The sequence below is a fragment of the Notamacropus eugenii genome, chromosome 4 (genome assembly GCF_028372415.1).
Source record: "Notamacropus eugenii isolate mMacEug1 chromosome 4, mMacEug1.pri_v2, whole genome shotgun sequence".
NCBI lineage: Eukaryota > Metazoa > Chordata > Mammalia > Diprotodontia > Macropodidae > Notamacropus > Notamacropus eugenii.
This window is the reverse complement of record NC_092875.1, coordinates 327805909-327828374: the sequence shown is the minus strand read 5'-3', so window position 1 is coordinate 327828374 and position 22466 is coordinate 327805909. Positions and strand designations below refer to the sequence as shown.

At 36.8% G+C, this 22466-nt stretch overlaps 1 protein-coding gene across 3 annotated transcripts in view; it reads right to left on the bottom strand.

Annotated features, from left to right (window-relative positions):
• Positions 1–5532: 5532 nt before the first annotated feature.
• Positions 5533–22466, bottom strand: part of PSTPIP2 (proline-serine-threonine phosphatase interacting protein 2) — an 80197-nt gene continuing 63263 nt past the window's right edge. For all 3 annotated transcript variants that reach the window (XM_072605229.1, XM_072605230.1, XM_072605231.1), the window contains 10 exons: positions 21707–21752; positions 18068–18147; positions 15640–15738; positions 12958–13054; positions 12769–12847; positions 11239–11273; positions 10381–10438; positions 9137–9171; positions 7781–7838; positions 5533–5947 (listed from right to left, as the gene is read on the bottom strand). In XM_072605229.1, the coding sequence (XP_072461330.1) occupies positions 5941–5947; positions 7781–7838; positions 9137–9171; positions 10381–10438; positions 11239–11273; positions 12769–12847; positions 12958–13054; positions 15640–15738; positions 18068–18147; positions 21707–21752 (594 nt within the window). In that variant the 3' untranslated portion in view covers positions 5533–5940. The remainder of the gene's footprint in view (positions 5948–7780; positions 7839–9136; positions 9172–10380; positions 10439–11238; positions 11274–12768; positions 12848–12957; positions 13055–15639; positions 15739–18067; positions 18148–21706; positions 21753–22466) is intronic.

Genomic DNA, 22466 nt, shown 5'->3' with positions numbered 1-22466 from the left:
AAAGGGGGTAGGACCCTACACCATACACCACAGTAAGATCCAAATGGATGTATGGTTTAGATATAAAAGGTCACATTATGAACAAAGGATCAAGGAAGAAATTATCTTTTAGATCTAGAGATGTGGGAAAAGTACGTTAACCAAATAAGTTATAGAGAGAATCATAAATGATAAAATGGAAAATTTGAATTTCTCAAAATTAAAAAGGGTTGATACAAACAAAATAAATTCAACTAAGATTAAGAGGAAAAGTTAAATTGCTTATAACAAAGTTTCTTTAATATATATCATATATAAAAATTTATAAATTCATTCAAATTTATAATGATAAGAACCATACCACAAGAAAATAACAAATAGGCAGTTTCCAAAGAAAGAAATCCAAGCTATCACTATCCATACAAAAAAGTGTTCCTAATCTCTAATAGCTAGAGAAATGCAAATTAAAACAGCTCTGGGGTTAAACTTTACATTCGTCAGAGTGGCAAAGTTGACAAAAAAGAAATGTCATATGTTAGAAGGGCTGTGGGAAGCAGGCACATTAATACATTGTTGGTAAAACTGTGAGTGTGTGTGTGTGTGTGTGTGTGTGTGTGTGTGTGTGTGTGTGTGTGTGTGTATCCTGCCTCTCTCAGGAATAAGTAGCATGCTTCACCATTGGTCCTCTAGAATCATGGTTGCTCATTTTATCTAAAATCGAGAGACGATTATGGCTCAGGACTAGAGCAAACCTTCCCCTCTTCTCATCCCCACCCCCAAATCACACTATTCTACTATACTCAACTCCCTAAGACTGGCAAAAGTGTAGGAGGGTTGAACTCAAAGCATCATCTGGTCAACCTCAACCTCTCTAAATTCTTCAACATGAATAATTAAATAGTTGACCCTACTGCTACCCATACACAGATAATAGTTTTAAGAAAGTGTTCAGTGCTTAATAAATGTTTACTGGATGAATGAATTATTATCTCCAGGTTTTCAATATCAGATGCTTATAGGCCAGGTCCACAATGCTTGAACTTTAGGGAAAATGTATTTTTTTTTCCAAATTTGATCACTGTTAAAACAAGAGGCAATATACCCTCTTACAACTGTAGTATTTCGTGAAAATTATAACTGTAATACAGCATCTCAAATTTTCATGATTATAAGTCTTTAAGAAAACCCAGTTTTATTCTTGTAATCTCTACTATACCAGTTTCCAAGTAACCTATGTTGCCATCTAGTGGCAATTTCGTGCTCCCACACCATATTATTTCCACCTTTATCATTATTCTACAAGAATATTATAAAATCAAATTCATTTCAATTTAACCAACATTAAGTGACTAGGTGGCTGTCTATGCAAGGCATATAAAATTATTATTTTTTAAAAATAAGGTGTTATCCTCATTTCTTACTGATATTCAATAAATTCAGAGTATCAGGGATTGACAAGACCTTGCAGATCTTGTAGTTCCAGGCCCCTTATTTTACACATAAGGCCTGGATTCTAAGGTTTAGGCAGGTTAAGTAACTTGACCAATATAACAGAAGTGGAACTAGAAATCCAATTTTCCCAGTCCTGTGTTCTGCCTCCTACATAAGACTGAACACCATAGCTCTGTACTAATGGAATGGGAGAACCTCATTGGCCTAGTTGAATTCATACTGGGTAGATGTTAAATGGCAATTAATATCTGGAGAGGGAGAGGGAAATACTGGATGAGGGCTTGTAAGCAATAATATTAGGAGACAAGCCCCCAAGCTTCCAGTTTACCCTGAGAACTCTAAGAGAAATGTAGCAGCCCTAATATGGGGACATGACCCACACGTGTTAGCTGGGTTTAGGAGAGTGAGTCCAGTGCACACTATAAAGCAATAAATCTTCCAGTCTTCCTTTACCTTTTTTCTCTTTCTTAGCTAAACTCAAAAAAAGTTGTCTATGATTGGTGTCTATAATTCTTCCTATCTCACTTTCTTCTAAATCCTCTGTAATCTGACTGCCCAATTTAGCAATTGAATTTGTTCTCTCTAAAGTTACCAATGATTTTTAAACTGTCAAATTGAATGACTTTTTCTCACTGCACATCTTTCTTGGCTTCTCTATAGCATTCACCTCTGTTGACCATCTTCTCCTCCTGGACAACCTCCTCTCTGGGTTTCATGACTCTACTGTCTTGGTTCTCCTCCCATCTATCCTTCCACTCCTTCCTAGTCTCCTTTACTGGTTCCTCATCCCACATACTACCTCACATATTATATATGTTTTGTATGTTTATGTGTCTCTGCTGATAGAATGTAAGCTCCTGAGACTTGGTGAGTATTTTTTTTCAAGTATCCCCAGTGCTTAGCAGTGACTGACTCACAATAATAATTTAATAAGTGCTTGTTGACTGATTCCTCATTAACAATTGTACTTTATAAATACATGAAAGAACAAGCAATGTAACTGGACTGTAGGGAAGTAAACATCTGGAGTCCCAAGAGTCCTGGGTTCAAGTCTCACCTAGATATTTTACTACCCGTGTAACCTTGGATAAGGTATTTAGCTGTTTCCTCATCTATAAAATAAGGATGTTTGGACTGGTTGTCCTCTGAGAGTCCTACCAGCTCTAGACAAAAAGCCAATATTCTTCTGAAATCTGTCTAGTCCTAGGACTTTTTATGAGCTAAAGCATGATATAATGGCAAGAAGAGCACTAGGTATGTAGTGGGCTGAGAAACGTGGTTCTGCTATTTTATCATTTGTATGACATTAGACAACGTGGTTCACCTCTTTGAGCCTCAGTTTCCTTGTCTGTAAAATGAGTATTGGAACTAGGTGGTCTCTGAGATCTTTTCAAGCTCTAAAATCCTGAGATCCCTTAGACAATTAATCACCCTTGCAAAACAGCAGGCAAATTTTCAAGTCCGAGATGTTAATGGTGTCCTCTTTTGAAGAAAGGTAAATCAGGATGAAATACATTTAAATTTACTTTCTCTTTCCTTACCCTCCTGCCTTATCCTCACTGCCCCTCCATTGTTCAAACATTCCCACTTGCCACACCTTTAGTTATTAAATTATTGGACAAGTGGGCAAATAGTTTGCCCTGCTTTGATCTTATAACATTGCTGGGCTATTGCCAGTCGTCTTGACCTATGTCTTGCCACTGGCCTCTGGTGACTGGAGGAGAGAGTGGGGCTGATGACTTTGCATAGTTCCACCTCACTTAAATCCAATTCACTTGCAAGTCAAGATATCACCCTCCTGATGTCACTGATCCTCTTTGAGAAGGAAAGAGATGAAAAACAACAGTGATGACAACATTGCCCATACTTCTTAAGCTCGACACTTTCTTCCCCATGTGGTAGCACTCTACCTTTCCATTCCTCACAATGACCTTATGTAACTGCTGCTCTTTTCTCTCTGATTCTAACTCATTTAAAATATTTTAAGGGCTTCGAATATCTGAATGGCCTCAAGAGAAGAGGATATTTTCATTTTCTACTGCCTAGCAATTTTAATTTCAATTGGGTGTAAGCTCCAAAGAGCAGAGAGTATATATTATGTAAACTTTGTATGTTCCCCAGTGCTTATCATACTGTTTTAGCAGGCCCTTAAGAAATATTTCTTGAAATAAATGAGTATTGTTCAGAATCAAAAAAGAAAAATTTCCTTGAAAGAAAAATCCAAAAGAAAAAACTCTCAGAAATATACACAAAACATCAAGAACTACTGCAATGCATTTAATTTTTCTTTCCAAGAAATATTTACAAAGAGAAAGTAAAATAGAATTAAATTCAGCATTTCTTAAAAGCTTACAACCTTTTAAATCAACCCCTCCATATAATTACAGTTCCAACAGATAAAGGAAAAAGATGAAAATCCCTGAGAAAGACAATAAATAAAACATTTTTTTTTTTAGTTTCCCAACAAAGGAAAATTTTTTTGACATTTTTTGGTTGGAGGAAGTGATGACCTTTATCATACTTTAAATTTCTCCATTTTTGCTATGTTGAAATTACCACAAAAGGATATTTAACTTCTGTAACTTTCCTGGCCTGACCTCTCTCAAATCTACTAGGCACTTGTATAAGAAAACAGTAAGTATTCAGTTTGCTTTCCACCAGTTTAATTCACTAAAGTTCTAAAGGATCGATCTGCAATTTATAAAATAACTTGGGTTCCTTCTGCTAACATTTACAGCATGCTAAAGAAAAAAAGTTTTACATAAATGCTATTATTATTTTAAGTTGGTGGTATAAATTTATTGAGTATCTTGAGGGTGCTAGAAGTTTTCTATTAGTTCTATGACAATACTCTTATCAATGTGAATATTACACTTTAGGACCACAGAAGGTATCCCTTGAAGTGGGTAGTTCATATGTCTGAATGTCCAAGTCCATTGTCTGTATTCATGTATACGTATGCATGTATACTAAAACATACACAAACATACATATTAGGTGCATAGTGTGTACATATATATATACACTTATGCATTTATGTGTGGGTGTATGATGGATGTACACACATATATACTATATTTTTATGTATGTATACATACATATACACAAACATTTTTCCCTGAGAAAACTCAACCAAAAGTGATTTTATAACTATGAAGGTATTATTATGAAAAAGAGTGAATAGACTACATACTGTTCATCAGTGATCTATCCTAAAAATAAGAGTGACACTTTGGTTCTTGACATTTTCAAGAGAGGCAGTGCAGTGTGTGTCTTCATCCTTCACTCTTGAAGAAGACCATGCCACCAGAGAAATAATGACATGATTTGCACTTGACTTTGTTTTGAGTGAGGGAAGGCTGTGCAGGTCACCAGCCTTACTTCTCCTCCAGAGCCATCTGAATACAGTGACCAGATATTCATCAGGATGACTGGAGATGACCCAGGATGAGGCAACTGGGGTTAAGTGACTTGCCCAACGTCACACAGCTAATGAGTGTCAAGTGTCTGAGGCGAGATTTGAACTCAGGTCCACCTGATTCCTGCACTGGTGTTCTATCCACTACACCACCTATCTGCCCCTGGAGTGTAGTAGATATAAAGCCTGGCCTCAGAGTTGGAAAGGGCTAGGTTCAAGTTCTGCCTTCAGTAAATACAAGGTAATCACTTGTACCCCAGCACACTCAGTACACTCAATTGTTTTTGTTTTCAAGTTACCAATGAGTTTCTCAGGTGCATCAGTAAAAAGAATTTGTAGACCACAAGTTGCCTTAATTGAGGAAATCATAGGTCCTAACTAGCCCTAAATTTTTTTCAACAGTAACGCAGCCTGGAAAAAACACTTCCTATCTCAAATTTCTGCAGTAGTATTACTGTTCACATTAAGTGAGGGAAGAAAAACAAGTATAGTGGAAACCAGGAGGCCTACATCTCGGTCCTAGCTTTATCGTTAGCCATTGTACCTTAAACAATCATAGAATCTCTCTGAGCCTCAGTTTCCTCAACTAGAAAGTGAAAAGATTAGAGTAGATCACCTCTAAAGTCCCTTCTAGCTCTCAGGTTCTGATTCCTCACTAATGAAATAAAACAATTACTGAAAACTTTGCAGGGATAATGGAACTTCCTTTTTTAAAAATACAATTACTTCTGATACCAAGAATAGCTTTCACACTTATGACCCTTCTTCTGATGTTTCTGCTACACAAAGATTCAAATCTCAAATTCTACAAACATTTCATAGTTTTCCAAGTAGAAAACAAAAGATTATCCACAATTGCTACCATTGATTAGGAAAAGGAATTTCTTCTGCCTGGGTTTTATAGAGTCTTCAAGGAACTTTCACAACTCATCCATGACAAGTAGACCAAAACCTTGACCACCAATTTAAAATATGAAAAGTTACAGCAGAAATAGTTCACTTCAGAATCTACATGACTAATACAAAATGGCAGCCAAATCTGCTCCAAATTGACTTCTTGTGCAGTCAAAGAAGCATCAGGTTGAGAATCTTCAATTCCTGAAAGAGGATAACAAATCATATTCTATTAGAGGGGAACAATCATAGCTGGCTAGCTTTTAGTATGCAATGACTACGCATATGTGTGCAGCTTGTGTATATTCAAGTTCACTTATATGTGGAGCCCCAAAACTGTATTTTTTCAAGAGAGGAAGGGAAATTTCAGAGAGTAAGTCCAGAGAATGATGAAATATAATTTTCTATACTATTCAACAATGTTATTAGTTTATTAGTCTCTTACTATGTACACAGTCCTGAGCTAGATCTCACGTTGATAATGACAATGTATTATAGTAATTGAGATTATATTTTTTATAATAAATACCTCTTCCAACAATGCACTAGTGTACTTCTCTTCCCAACCCCCCTAACAATGACTGTTCACATCTTTGTGTAGCTGTTTTTTAAAAAAAATTCTTATATTTTTTATAAAATTTACATATTTTTTTCAAATAAAATCCATCTTTTCTCCCTCCTCCCACAGAGACCACTGAGAAAGCAAGAATAACAAAAATCCCTGTTAGAAACATTTGTAGTCAAGCAAAACAGATTCTTATATTGACCATGATCAAAAATAAAATAGATAATTGAGATTTTTTTTTCTTAATCCTCAGGCCAGATTTTGTTCTTATTTGCATATTAAATGTTACAACCAAAGAAATAGTAATGAGCAGGCCAGAGGAAGTCCACATCAAATAAAAACAGTTAATGGATTTATATCTTGTTCTTTTATTCTTCTTTAAATTCCAAAGGCTAAATTAAAACCCTGCTTAAACATTCATTAAAATTGTTTCCACGTGCAAATGTTAACTGAATTAATTTCCCTGCTTTAAGATACCATTAAACAAATTCAATTAATTGTTATTTATTGAACCCTTCCCCCCATTTATGAAATTGCTGGGCATTCTCATTGAGTAAGTATTTTTGTATCACTCTATGCCTAGCACTGCGGCATCCCTCATAACTTACAACCTATTTGAGAAGAGAAGATAAAGAAATATAACATAATAGAAAATGAAACCACCCAGAGAATCAAATGTTAACTGAATCAATCCATTAACAAGTATTTATTAAGCACCTCCTACATACCAGGCACTATGCATATATAATTTAATAAAATATAGTTACTATTTTCTAGAACTATACAAGGAATACTGTGAGCCAGCAGAAACGAGAGAGATTAAACGAATCAACATTACCAATATAAGATGGAGGAAAATCTGCCTAAACATGAGAATTAAAGGTAAGCTTGGGATAAAGGTTTGGGCTACATTTCTTTTGCAGGATACTGCGATAGGGTTTGGTTCCAGATTTCATCAGAGAACTCCAAGTATAGAAGTTCCTTCCACCATTCAGACTGGCAGCTTCCTTAGGGAATGGTCATACAGCTTATATGCATCAGAAGCAACATTAAAACCAGGTCTTCCTGACTCTTAAGGCCAGCCTTTTATCTAATTCAACACCGTTCCTATCAGGATAGAGATAAAAATTGATACTTGTGTAATATGAATTAGCATTATGATAACAACTCACTTTATGGTCTACAAAGTCTTTTCCTGACAACAACTCTGTGAAGCAACACATTATTATTATCCTCATTTTACCAGAAAAGCAAAATGATGCTCACAAGTGTCTTACACCCAAGCTTACTCAGCTTGTGTCAGAACTAGGACTTAAAATCCTATGCTCTCTGCATTTTATCATGCCTTCTCTGTGTTACCCTAAACAGTGTCATGCACCCAAAGATAATTCAGTTATGTTTATCAATGGCAAAAAATGACTCCACGACACAATTTGCCTAAATTAATACCAAACTGGAATAAAGGCTCTTACCGTTGGCACTGGTTAGAATTAGTATTGCATTCAGTCAACAAGGAGTAATCATTATCCTCTGTGAAAGAGAAAGAATACAAGATAAGACAAAGCTATTATTTTTCCACTGAAAATAACTTACACATTACACTTTAAGTTTTACAGCATAGTAAATAGTCTCAGAATAGTCTTATGAGGTATATAGAACAATGGTGTCCCTGAGTTACACAAAAGAGACAGATTGCTGAGTTGCTGTTGTGAAACATGAGTTGTAAAGGAAGAAATGGAAATAAACCAATGTCCCAAATTGTTTAACACTAGGTGAATTCTTTAAACCATAAGCTATTGAACTGGCATTCAAATTCTGGCAAAATTTGGGGACATATTATTGAAGGGACTGCTTCAAGGCATTTTGAAAAGAAACCAGTGATCACTAAGAGCAGATAAGTTCATCCAAAACAGGCCATGGCAAACTAAGCTCATTTCCTGTTACAGATAAGGTTATTAGATGGGCAGAGGCCAGGTTAATGTTGTAGACCTAGTATACCTGGATATCTTCCAAGCATTTAACCAAGTCTCTCTTTGTGAAGAAGATGTATAGATGTGGGCTGGATAATAATATAGTTTGGTAGATTTGGAATTCCTTGAATACAAGACCTAGAATTATGAACTTCCTGCCCTATGCAAGATCATTGCCAGAGGAGACAAGATATGCAGTCTCTGTCTTCAAAGAGCTCACAATCTAGCAGATCCAATGTGTTTTATCTCTAAGGTAGTATTGAATACTGTGAGAGAATCAGTGAAATATTGTTTAAATCTTATTTAAACAACACAAAACCCCCACACAAGAAACATTTAGAGAACAGTTAAGGTCTAAACTGTATGTTAATGACTGCACATGCAGTAAGGGTTTAAACAAGGGAGGGGAGAAGTGAAAAATCAGCCCAATGTCCTGTGAAAATCAGACAATTTCTTCATGACTAAGTAAGCGAATTAGTGCATAGTTGATTCATTTTGAACACCTGCCTCCTATATAGGCTGGCCCAGGCTCTTTATTTACCCTCCTTGCATGTAATCCAAAGGAAACTACACCAGATTTGTACTGTCCTCATGGAAATTCATACAGGAAACTGCCTGAGAAGTTCCTTTGGGCACTTCAGGAACTAAATCTCTTTGGCCGGACAACAGAAATAGATCTGCCATAAGCCAGACACCCTATTCTCATAAATAGTGTTAAAGCAAGATCCTAGACTTATTTTCATTCATGTAACTAATTCACAAACTAGTTCCTTGGTCCCTTTGCTTTGCCAAATTCCAGATAATCAACCTTACAGAGAATTTAATTCAAGTATTTAAAAAGGAGTTACCCTGACATACCTGATACATTTTGAGGAATTGGTGGAGGTCCTCTCCTGCAAAAGAGATGAAAATTAAATGTCATTCTCTCTTTGGATTATGTCAATCCTGTTATATTCTATGTTACAATGAGCCTCCACTCTCCTCATTCAGCATCAGATTTGGTTTTTGTTTTGAGGGCTTCAATAAGAACTTCAATATAATATACAATATGCAGCATGGCTCCACCAGAACCTATGCTTCAGATGTTGTGCCTACCCTTAGCCCCAGCATGAATGTAATTCAACACAGTTCCTATCAGGATAGAGATTAAAAATTGATACTTTATGTAATATGAATTAGCATTATGATAATAACTCACTCTATGGTCTACAAAGTCTTTTCCTCACAACAACCCTCTGAAGTAGGTAGCACAAGTATTATTATCCTCATTTTCCCAGAGGAGCAAAATGATGCTCAGAAATAAAGTATCTTATATCCAAGGAGTAAGAACAAGCAAAATGGAAGTTTTATTGGTTTCTTTTTGGAGTTTAGTTTCCCAGACTCATTGAAAACATCTGAAGGATTGATCTTTTTTGAATGCTGATAGCTCACAGCTGTGCTGAGTCACGTAGGTTTCATGCCTGCTGGCTCTGAGCCAATCAGGAGTTGAGGCTTTATATACTGGGAGATTGGTAATTTGCTTTGGGGGTTCGTTTATGAGAAGGATCTTTTGATTCCCTGGAAGGGACTCTGAGTAGCTGTTTGTTAAAAGCCACCCCACCCAAACTACTCAGAGGTTGTGCTCTGCCATCCAGTGGTGTATGTAGGTGATTGTATTACTTTGTTCAGACAGTAAGAGCCCTGTCTGTTGAATCTTTGTGCTAATTTCTCTGCTTGTATTTTCTCCATGTTCAGAGTGCTGACCTTTCCCCTGACCTAGTGACTGATTTATATGTTTGATTAAAGTAAGAGTGTTGACCCCTTTAAAAGTTGTCTTTCTTTTAGCAAAGCAGATCAAAGAACCTGTGCTAGCAGGCCATTCTGGATGTGATAGGGTACTTGTTAATACCTAAGGTCACTCAGCTGGTTTCAGAGCTAGGACTTAAAACTCAGGTTTTTAGGGTCCAATGTCTATGCTCTCTCCATTTTATCATACATTCTCTGTATTACCCTAAATAGTGCCATGCACCCAGAGGTAATTCAGTATGTTTATCAATGGCAAAAAATGACTCCACATCAACAATTTGCCTAAAGAAATATCAAACTGGAATAAAGGCTCTTACCGTTGGCACTGGTTAGAGATAATATTCCTTTCAGTCACCAAGGAGTAATCATCTTCGTCTGTAAGAGAAAGAATACAAGGTAAGACATAGCTGATATTTTTTCCACTGAAAATAATTTACATATTATACTTTAAGTTTTACAAAGTGCTTTTCTCAGAATAATCTTGTGAGATATATATGGTATCTGTGAGATACACAAAAGAGACAATCAGATTGCTGAGTTGCTGTTATGAAACATGAGTTATAAAGGAAGAAATGGAGATGACAAATGTCGCAAATTTTTTAACACTAGGTGAATTTTTTAAACCATAAGCTGTTGAACTGAAATTCAAATTCTGGCAAAATTTGGGGACATTATTAAAGGGACTGTTTTTAAGGCATTTTGAAAAGAAACCACTGATCACTAAAAGTTAGCATATAGGTTCATCAAAAACAGGCCATGGCAAACTAAGTTTATTTCCTGTATAGATAAGGTTATTAGATGGGCAGGACCAAGTTAGACCTAGTTGTAGACCTAGTATGCCTGGATTTCTGCAAAGCAGTTAACCAAGTCTCTCTTTGTGGAGAAGATTGTATAGATGTGGGCTGGATAATAATATAGTTTAGTAGATTTGGAACTCCTTGAATGCAAGACCCAGAATTATGAACTTCCTCCCCTATGCATGATCATTGTGGGAGGAGACAAGATATGCAGTCTCTGCCTTCAAAGGGCTCACAATCTAGTAGATCTGATGTGTTTTATCTCTAAACGTAGTACTGAACACTATGCCAGAATCACTGAAATACTGTTTAAATCTTATTTAGACAATACAAAACCTACACACAAGAAGTATTTAAAATGGAATTACCCTGACATACCTGATACATTTTGAGGAATTGGTAAAGGTCCTCTCCTGCAAAAGAGATGAAAATTAAATGTCATTCTCTCTTTGGATTATGTCAATCCTGTTGTATTCTATGTTACCATGAGCCTCCACTCCCCTCATTCAGTATCAGATTTGGTTTTTGGTTTGAGGTCTTCAAGAAGACCTTCAATAAAATATATAACATGCAGCACAGCTCTGCCAGAACCTATGCTTCAGAAGTTAATGGTGTGCCTACTCTTAGACCCAGTGTGGATCTAATTCAACACAGTTCCTATCAGGATAGAGATAAAAATTGATTCTTGTTTAATATGAATTAGCATTATGATAATAATTCACTTTATAGTCTACAAAGTCTTTTCCTGACAACAACCCTGTGAAGTAGGTAGGTATTATTATCCTCAATTGAAATGAAACAAAGATTGTAAAGATTTGAATATCCTGCACTCCTTATCTGAACTCCTATCAGACACTAGACACATTTGTGTAGTTTCTGGAATTCTTATTCTTTTTCTAATACAAAAGGATAAAAAGTTTTCTAATTCATCATTACACAATGAAAGTAAAGGCCCATCTTTTTAATATCAAGATCTAACCAGTGTTGCTATACTACAGTTAAAAAATGAATATCACACATAGGGGCATGAAGAGGTGCAGAGTGGGTGTGGGCAGCCTGAACATGTAACCAAAGAGGAATTCTGAAGAACTGGCATAAAGGATATTATCAAGAAAATGAATAAAAAGGTTGAGATATAACACATATACAGACAGCAAGAATTTTCCACCAGTACCTTGAAATATCAGGAGAAAGTGAGGAAGGCCTCTAGTTCATTGGGCAGGACTACTACATATGGGAAGATATACATAAAATCTGCACAAGATAGGCTGGCATGGATAGGTTGCAATTTACATTGCTGAAGGGAATTCCCAAATCAATGAATAACATGGACATTTGAATATTTGGGCATAACAATAGTTACTTGAAGTTGAGGGTATCTTTTATAGTTCTGCCTGAACTAAGTTTGTAGGGAACAGAGAAATTATTGAACCTCTTTCTTATTTTATTTTCTTATTTTATACCTTAAGGTCTAAATGCCTTCTGGATAAATCTCTAGTAATGTCACCCAGAAAATATAGTGGGTAAGTTATTGATTAAATCTACCTTAAGAAATTAAGAGAAAAAAAGTTTGTTACAATTTTTTTTCAAGAACAAAAGAAGCTGAAAGTTATGTCATTATTATGACTAAGCTTGGTCACAGAGGAAGTCTACTACCCCCCACTCTTTGCAGAGGTAGGGGATACTACATATACTCTCAGACATAATTGATGTGTGGGTTGAGTTTGCTGGATTTTTTTCCCCCTCTTCCCTTTTTAAACTTTGTTACAAGTGATGTTTCACTGGGGAGGAAAGGGGTTACAGATATAATTGTAAATGCAGGTATACGTAAACAAGATACCAATAGAAATGTGTTTTAAGAAATGTTTTGTCTTCAAAGCAAGGTGAGAGCAATTAGTCCATTATTACCTTCCCACATTAGGTCCTGGATTTCGTCCTGGTACTGGATTTCTCTGGGAGTTATAGAAATTCTCATACAAAATAGGTGCTGCAAAAGTCATCAAGAAATAGGATATCAAGGGGCAATTCTCCAAAATAAACACAGGATGCTCTGAAGGCATGCTCCTAGGAGCTTCAATAACCCCACTGAACACTTACCTGGTGGCACTTCTCCAGTCCTTTTCTGAGCTACAAAATATTCAATGTCCTTTTCAATGCTACACATTTCTAAGCTTTTACGGACTTCTTCAAACATCTAGTAAAAGAGAAGCAGATAAATCAAAAGACACAATAGCTCCATCAACAGTGACACTAATTCATTCACATAGGAGATTCACTAAATAATTGGGATTTCTTTCCAGATTTTGTTTGGGGAAAAAAGAGGATGACTTGGTAATGACTTTCAAAGTTGGTGGTAACTATTATCCTCATTTCGCAGTTCCTAAATCCTACAAAGACCAAGTGTATTAACTGACACAAAAAATTTATTACAAATTTCCATCCTATCTCTATGACCTCAATTCATGATTCTAAATTAACTACTCATCAGCACAACCTTACCTAAAGCATCAACATCCCTGGACAAAGCCTTAATCAAAGATCTTGAATGCTGAAATTTCCTCTCTAGTAAAATGCATTACCTACCCTAAACTCATCTCACTCCTGAATTTTCCTATTTCTACTGAGGGCACAACCATTCTTCCCATCACCCAGGTTCTCAACATTACTGTCTGACTTATTTCTTCACTATCATTTACCCCTACACCTAATCAATTGACAAATTATGTTGTTTCCCAAACCTCTCACATTAGTACCCTTCTCTTCACTCACAAAGCCCCTCTTCACTCACATAATTGAGTCTATTACATTACTGGTCAGAAGGGTGAGAAGGAAAATTCATGTTAAGCCTGTTGTTAGTCCAGAGAAAACTGGGACCAAATCTTTTTCTCAACTAGTTGCAGCACGTCTAGAATTTCAGGAACACCTGGATTCTTCAAACTCTGCCCCTGATACTTGCTGTAAAACTCCCAACAAATCATTTACTTCTCACCACAGTATGAGGGCTTTGGAGTGGATGAACTTTAAGGTCCCTTCCAAAATGAAATCTATGATCTTGTCTCAGTGCACTAAATAAGGACAGAGGCAGAGAAGAGAGAATTCATTCTGGTCTAATTTGGCATCAATTTCCAATCTAGTTTGATGGATACTTGGAGTCATTCTAAAACTGTTCAAGAGGCTCAAGTCTGTTTCAGGTCACCCAGTGGCCATTACAGATCTTCCAGACCAAAACTGAACTTTTCCAGGACTTGATCATGCTCCTGACAGAATCTAACCAAACCTGTCCTCTCTACCCTGTAAACCTCCTAAGGGTGACCTGGACCCTGACCTAATCTTCAGAGGTAGAGTTTCCTTTTAAAGGCAATTTCTTCTTCATGATGAATTCATAACATCTATTGCTCTAACCCAGCAGTTCTCAAACTTTTTGATCCTAAGGTCCTAAGGAATCCCTTTACTCTCAAAAATTACTGAGGACCCCAAGGACCTTTTGTTTATACAAGTTACATTTATCAAAATTTACAATATTAGAAATTAAAATATTTTAGTATTATTATGAAAGTAGTTTTAATCCTGTGGATCTCCTGAAAGGGTCTTGGAGACCCTCTGGGTCCACAGACTACAATTTAAGAAGTATAGCTATAAACCACTTATTTGGCACTTGTTCTCCCTATGGCTTGCCACGTTATGTAACTTTCACATTTGTACTTAACTTTCTGTGCATGTGTCTCATTTCCCCAACCAACTCTTTCAAACTCTGCGTTATGAACCTCTGCATGCTCTAAGGTACTTAGTACATCATAGGTGCTACAGTCAGATTTCCCAGCCAGAGAGCTTGATCAGGCCCTCAGGCCACAATGAAAGACCCAGAGGCAAGAGAGATGTCTTGGCAAATACAAGTTTTATAGTCTAGTACCTAATACCTGAATTTAAACTGCCTTCATAGCCTGACCCCTAAACAGAGCTGTGCTTATAGAAAAGGCAGCAATCCCCATTTCAGTTTCCAGTCTTTGATGAATCCATCTTATGTAAGGACAGCTTGGGATACATTTAAACAAACAAGCTCCCTTTAAATGATCCCCTGGCTATTTAGATGCTTCAATGTCCAGTCTTCAAGATTCATTTTCACTTTAAAGATGACAGAAAGAAAGAGGCAATGACCATATTTCTCTTTTCAAGCATGTATTTGTTAATTTACTATCTTCTTTATTACAATATATAGGATACTATGTTTATGGTTTTATGATTTTACTTATTTTGAATGCTTCTTTATTTTTGTTGATGCTTATTAAGTTTAGAAGGGAAACGCTTAGACAATTGAATTCTACTATCTATAAATGAGCATGTCTTTAGATGAGAGCATTAGGCTAGGAAACAAAAGATATTAATTCTGGTTTTGGTATTGGCTCAGGATCTAAGCATAAACAAGCCACTTCCCTTCTCTGTGCCTCGGTGGCCTCATCTGTAAAATGAATGCCTAGATTAGAACTCTAAATTATCTTCCATAGAATAGGGGATCTAGAACTAGAAGATGTCTTACAGGTAGGTCACTGAGTCTGATCTCCTAATCTTCTGCATATAAGAAAACTGAAGCCCAAAGAGGTTACGTGTAATTTGCCTAAGGACATGCAGGTAAGATGGTAAGTAGAAGGTCAGTACTTGAACTCGTGTCTTTTGACTACAAATCCAGCTCTCTTTCTACTTCACCATGCTTGCAGTTCTAAGATTCCATAATTTAGTACAAAATCTACCTAACAGATTTGGAAATGATGTGGACCTGCTTACCTCATCACTTATGACACATTGAAGTGAGAGCTGATTCGTGTGTTGCCACAATGCATTCCGGAAATAGTTTATTCGTTCACATTCTTGAATCTCAAAGAACTAAAGAGATATAAATTGATGTATACATTTATGCAGGGAAAGGGTATTGTGTGATGTAGTCTTTAGATTGGCAATAACTTAAGGAACACAAAAAACAGTCAGTGATCAATGTACATTACCCAATTTGTGTATTAAACTCAAACTGGCTTCCTTCCATCATCCAGTAAACTTCTACGCCAACTCCCTCCTACCATTTGGTTATGGACTCAGGGAATAAAAATTAGTTTTAATAATTATAATGAGAAATAGTATGGGGAGTGAAGGACCTAAAACTCTAGGTTTTTTTTTTTATTTTAATGGAATTCATCTCACCCACCGACATCCACTTTTGAGAAACAATGGGATGTGGACTAGGTCAGATGATTTGGATTATAGTCTTGGCTTGGCCACTGATGTTGTGCACCTTGGGAAATATGCTTCATCACCATCTGCCTTAACTTCTTCATCTGGAAAATGTGGAAAACGCCATTTGGTCTATGTACCTTACAGGGCTGTTCTGTTGATATAATGAGAATGCAAGTGAAAGATGCTTTAAAAGTTAACAATACAAATTCAATTTTTTTAAATTTTGAATGTGTGTAAACTGATCTAGAAATTTACTTTGCCTTCCTTTCCCATAAGCTCTTAACCTACTATCCCTTGAATTTCTTTTGTGGTCTTTCCTCTTTCTTTCACCTCCACAAATGTTAGATGACTTGATGGAAGGTTGGATCAGAATTGAGGGCATGGTCAAGACTTGGAGGGGGTAGGAGGGAAACCATTCTAAAAATCTACATAGCCAATTTATATTCCTAATATGATGATGATGGTGGTGGTGGTGGTGGTGGTGATTATAACAGCCAGCATTTATATAATTCCTACTACATACCAGGCATCGTGCTAATGCTTTACAAATATTTTTTTCATTTGATCCTCACGACAACTCTGGGAAGGAGGTACTACTATTATTCTCAATTATTATTATTGTTATTATTATTATTATTTACAATTGAGAAAACTAAGGAAAATAAAGATTAAGTTCTCCAAGGTCATATAGCTATTAAGTGTTTGAGTTGGAATTTGAACTCAGTTTCTTTTAACTCTAAGCCAGCACTCTATCCACTGTACTTCCTAGCTGCCTCTTAGTATTTATATCAAAAGATAAGTAGGGAGTAGATAGATAGATAGACAGATAGACAGACAGATAGATAGATACATAGATAGATAGATAGATAGATAGATAGATAGATAGATAGATAGATAGGTAGGTAGATATAGATAGATAGAGATAGGCATGTAGACATAAACATATATAGTTCATTTTATATCTACATCTACAGCGTATCAATATGTGGGCAGTTAGGTGGTGCAGTGGATAGAGTATTGGGTCTGAAATCAGAATGACATCTTCATGAGTTCAAATCTGACCTCTAGACACTTACTAAGTAGGTGAACCTGAGCAAGTCACTTAACCCTGTCAGCCTCAATTCCTCATCTCTAAAATGAGCTGGAGAAAGGAATGGCAAATCATTCCATTATCTTTGCCAAAAAAACTACAAATGGGGTCACAAAGAGTTGGATACCATTGAATCAACTGCATAACATATCAGAATCTTTTAATTTGAGAAAAAGATGCCTGAACCTGTGATTTTCTTGGTTTAGGGAAACTCCTGGTATATAAACTCCCACTACAGATGCAAATCACTAGCTCAGTAGTATGAGTTATAGCAAATTTGATCCTAGGTCCTCTTGTCTTCAAAAGCAACCTATACATACATTTGAATATATGTATTATGTACATATGTGTTTATGCATGTGTGTATGTATGTTTATTCACATATATTCCCTGAAGAAATAGAAATTACTTGTGGATTAGCTGCTATTTTATATTTACCAGCACCAAAGCTTTAATCCCTTCCTTTGCTATGAATGATTGAGAATCAACTCTATTAAAAAATCCTGAATATAATTGAAAGAAAATAAATATGTTCTAAGAAATGTTAAAAGAAATTGAAGGAGAAAATTTTGAAAACAGAAAGCCAGGTTTGTCACTTTCACATTCTGAAAGTTTAAGCAGAAAGAACTGGGAATCAGGAAATCTGAGTTCTACTCCCAATTCTTCCACCTTTGAGACCTTAGGCAAATCCTATCCTGTCTCAAAAGAGTCAAAAAGAGTCAAAAGAGGCATCCAGGCACTCATCCTATATGACCTATAAGGTCCTTTCCAGCCCTTATATCTTACAATTCTATGACAGTTGCAATGTCTCCTCAAAGAGAAAAGCCTCTGCTTGCATATGTTAGTTTTCAGAGGCAGCCTCTCCCATCCCAAGCAGTTTCTTGACGAATTTACCTCACAGGCTTTGATGTGTTCAATTTGCCAGTCTTCTCTTATCTTCTCCAGCAAACTGATGTTCAACAAGTATGTTTTGTCTGCAAGAGAAATGGAAATTAGCAAGACCAAAATGAGGATTTTGTAAACAGAAAAAACAATTAGAAATTCTTTCTGTTTATCCAGAGTCCTGTCCAAAGAATACTAAGAATATTGTAAACATCATTATCTCTTTCATCCTCATGTGCTCCCTAGGAAATTGGGAAATGGAAGTTATCAATAGCCTCATTTTCTAAAGGAAGCCCTTTTGCGGAAAAAGAGTGGGAGAAGGAGGGAGGAAGGAAGAGTACACCTTAATATAAAATCAAGGTTCATTCTACCGAGCCCATGGGTTCCCTTTTTCCCTTCCTCACTGTATGATCCACTTCATTATAGCAAGCAGTCTCTAAGAATGCAACAATAATCAATTTAATTATCTGGAGATGAACCCACTATAAGAGTATATTCAACAAATCAAATTTAAAGAGAATTGGAAACTCAAAAGGGTATGCAAGGCCAATTCTCCTTGCAACTATGAGGCAGGGTAGGGGGATGAAATGGAAAAGGGGAAAATTTATCAGGTTGTAGTAATAATGGTAATTATGGAAAGAACAAAATTATATCCAATAAATCTTTCCTTAAATGGGTCAGTAAGCCAGACAAGGCTCCAACTGCTCAGGATTAGATTCAGTTCAGGGACAGCAGTGCTCTTCCCTTGCAATTAGTTCATTACTGATATGTGTCTGTACCTCTGGGTTCCTTTTTCAGTGGGGTTCAAAGGTTATCAGACTTTCCCCATCCTGTCCAACCTCAACCTCTCATAATACTTAAGCCCTTCCTTCTATCTGTGAAAAACTGTATTTCCCATCAGCACTTTTGCTAATAAGAAGGAGGGGAAGGAAATAAGTATTTAATAAATGCCTACTATGTGCAAGGCACTGTGTGGCGCTAAATACCATTTTATTCTTACAAGAACTGAGTAGTAAATGCTATTACTATCCCTTTTTTAACAGATGAAGAAGACAAGAGGTTTAAGTTATTTTCTCAAGGTCACACAGTTAGCAAGTGTCTGCAGCTGGATTCAAACTCAGCTTTTCCTGATTCCAAACCTAGTATTCTATCCACTGCACCACACAAACATAGTAACAAAGGCAATCAGCAGAACTCAATTCTTTTTTTTAAATGAACAGAACCAGGAAAGAGAACTACAGATCAGAGATTTTGCTTGTCATCTCTGGCTCTTAAAATACAGTAACACTTTTCACTTTTAGTAAAAGTTAGGGGAAAGGAAGGGGTATGGAGAGGGATAGAGTCGAGATGGTGGAGTGAAAAGAAACAATTTTTTTTTCGCCTTACGTCCTCTACAACCTTCTCCATAATGAACTAGAAAGTTTGTCAGACCTAATTCTGGAAAACCAAGAAAAAGTCACAGTGAGTCATTTTTCCAACCTAGGGTAGCTAAGGAAGAGAGACAGATCTGCAGATAGTGGAGTGGGGTCTGGCCAGGATTACAGGGCAACACAGTGGGGAAAGGGAGAGGTTGGCAGCAGCATGGGGAAGCATCCCAGCATCTATGCATGATAAAAGGAATATCAGGACAAGAAGCACCTAGGCAAAAGGAAATCCTAGGGAACCACATTACTAGCACTAGGAGCAAGAACAGTTCCATCTGGCAACTCTGTTGCCCATTACCCAGAACTGCATCACAGAGGGAGCAGCATCCCCTATTTGTGTTAGGAGCAAAAAAGAAGTTCCAGAAACATAGCTGTATGAGTGAGAGCCCAAGAACAGAGTGGGAACTCAGTTCTAACCTTTATTCCTATACTTAATCCTATAGTGGGGATAATCAGAGCGGAAGAGCAAAAACAAGAGGTAGTAGTTGAGTTGCTACAAACTTACAGAATCTTCGAGCAGGCTAATTATGACTGAGTCTAGCAGCAGTCTACAGAAACTCAACCACATAAATGCCAACAGACCTGGTCACAAACTTGTATAGACGAGGAGGGCAGTGAACAGACTTTATCCTAGATCATACCACTCTGGAAGCATCAAAAAATTACAGGCACCCACACTGAGCTGTGCAACAGTCAAAGGACCTAAAAAGACTGAAGCTCTGGCCAGATAAGCCCTGAGAAGTGAGCAGACCCCAGCATTAACATGAAGTCCAAAGTGAAGAAATAGGTTGGAAAAATGAGCCATAAGTAAAGGGGAAAAAAAGAATCTGATCATGAAAAGCAACTATACTGACAGGGAAGTTTAAGACAATCACAAAAGAAGACAATGACTTGAAAACATCTACAAACAAAGCCTCAAAGAAAAGTATAGATTGGAAACAAGCCAACAATAATTCCTAGAAGAGCTAAAGAAAAGAGTTTCTTTTTAAGCAAGAAAAAGGAGTAGATTTTAAAGATCAAATAAGGGTGGTAGAGAAAAAATTGAGAAAATAAACCAAATAAGGATAGTTGAGAGAAAATGGGAAAATAAACCAAATAAGGATGGTAGAGAAATTCTGAATAGAAATAAAATGGTCATTATTAAATTGAGAGAAGTCCTTTGTAAAGGTATTTTTATCTCTCTCCCAATATAAAAGACAACAAGAAGGCCAAGTCATCAGAAGAATATGATTTGCTATCTAGTGTGCTGACTGTTCTACAGCTTTGCAAACTGATGAGCAGACAGTTCTTGGAACCAGTGCAACCATGCTCACAGTTGTTAGCTACTTTTTTCCCAATGCCAGCTACAGAGCCATGTGGATTGACACATTCTACTTCGTATCATGTTAAAAGCAGGGGTCCCCAGTGGATGAATCACAAAGCTGCTGCCACAACAGTCCTGTCCCAGGCAGTGGCAGACTTTACAGACAGCAGCGTAACAAGAAGTTGTTCCCCTCACTGAAGCACTCCACTTAAAATGCCAAGGTACCAAAGAGAAGGAGATACATTGTTAGCTTCTGACAATGCTGCCCTCCTTGAAAAGGACAGGGTCATAGATTGAGGGACTTTAAAGTCTATCTATTATAAACCCACTCATTTTGTAGATAAGAAAACTGAAACCCAGTGAGGGGAAAATGACTTGCCCGAGGTAATAAGTGGCATAGTTAGGATTCTAATCCAGGTTCTCAGTGTCCAAATCCAGTGCGTTTCAAGGGCTCATTCTATTAGCTTTTTTCCTCTTTCCCAGGATCTTGTTTATTTCAAAGACACTCAAAATCAACCTTTTATTAAAAATGGTTGGGGACTCAGCTTAGCAAATAACAAAGGCAACTTCTTCATTTTACTTGCCAGAGGAAAGAATACCCCGTGTTTGAGTTGCATTGCGGGTTCAAAGAAAAAATGTTCTATAACCATTAAAAATGTATAGCATTCATAAGAGATTTCCTTAGTTGTTACTGCCCTCTCCTAAAGCATTATTGTCATATATATGTACATATATGTGTATATACACACATCCTATATTTACTTATCTGTGAATATGTTGTAGGCAATCTCTAATCCCAGGAGGATATAAGCTACTTAAAGGCAGAGGCTGTTTTATTTTTGAATGTATATCACTGGTATCCACCACAGTGTACAGCACATACTAAATACTTAATAATATGATTATAAAGATAGCCCCACTCACCAGAGTCCTCAGCAGCAGTCTTTGAAGTGGCCAATTTCACAAAAAGCTTTGAAAACAAAAAGGGAATGAGAAACCTCCAGAATCATTCAATCCATGGCTCCTTGTTCTATGTCCTAGCATCAAGCAGAACAAGTAGAAACCCTGTCCCACATGATGGCTCTTTTAATATTTGAGGACACACCTTGCCTAAGTTTTTTCTTTTCAGGTATAATCAACCTTAGTTTCTTCAACTCATCCTGACATGGCATGAACTTGAAGCCTTCACCACCCTGGTTTCCCAGCTCTGGATACTCTCTAGTTTATCAATGTCCCTCCCAATATGTGGTACCCAGAACTAAATATTATGTTTCAAGGGTGGTCTAACAAGGACACAGAACAATGGGACCCACTGAGTCCTAGACATGAAACCTCTCAACACAATCTGAGATTACATTAGCTTTGTTGAATGCTGTAGCTTTCTTTGTATCCCCAGGCACTTAGTACAGTGCCTGGCACGTGGTAAGTTCATAAGTACTTCTTGACTATTCAACACTATTTACTCATGTTTAATTTGCAATCCACTAAAATTCCCAAATTTCTTTGAGACAAGCTATTGTTCACACCAACCCTCTAATCTGTATTTCTAACATCTTTCCTATTCATCATGAATTCTTCAAAGTATAGGAATCATGTTCAAATGTTTTTAGGGCAGGTAGGTACTCTTACTAACTCCTTACTTGACTGGGGTTTTAATTTTCCTCAGTTCTCTTTATTCTATATT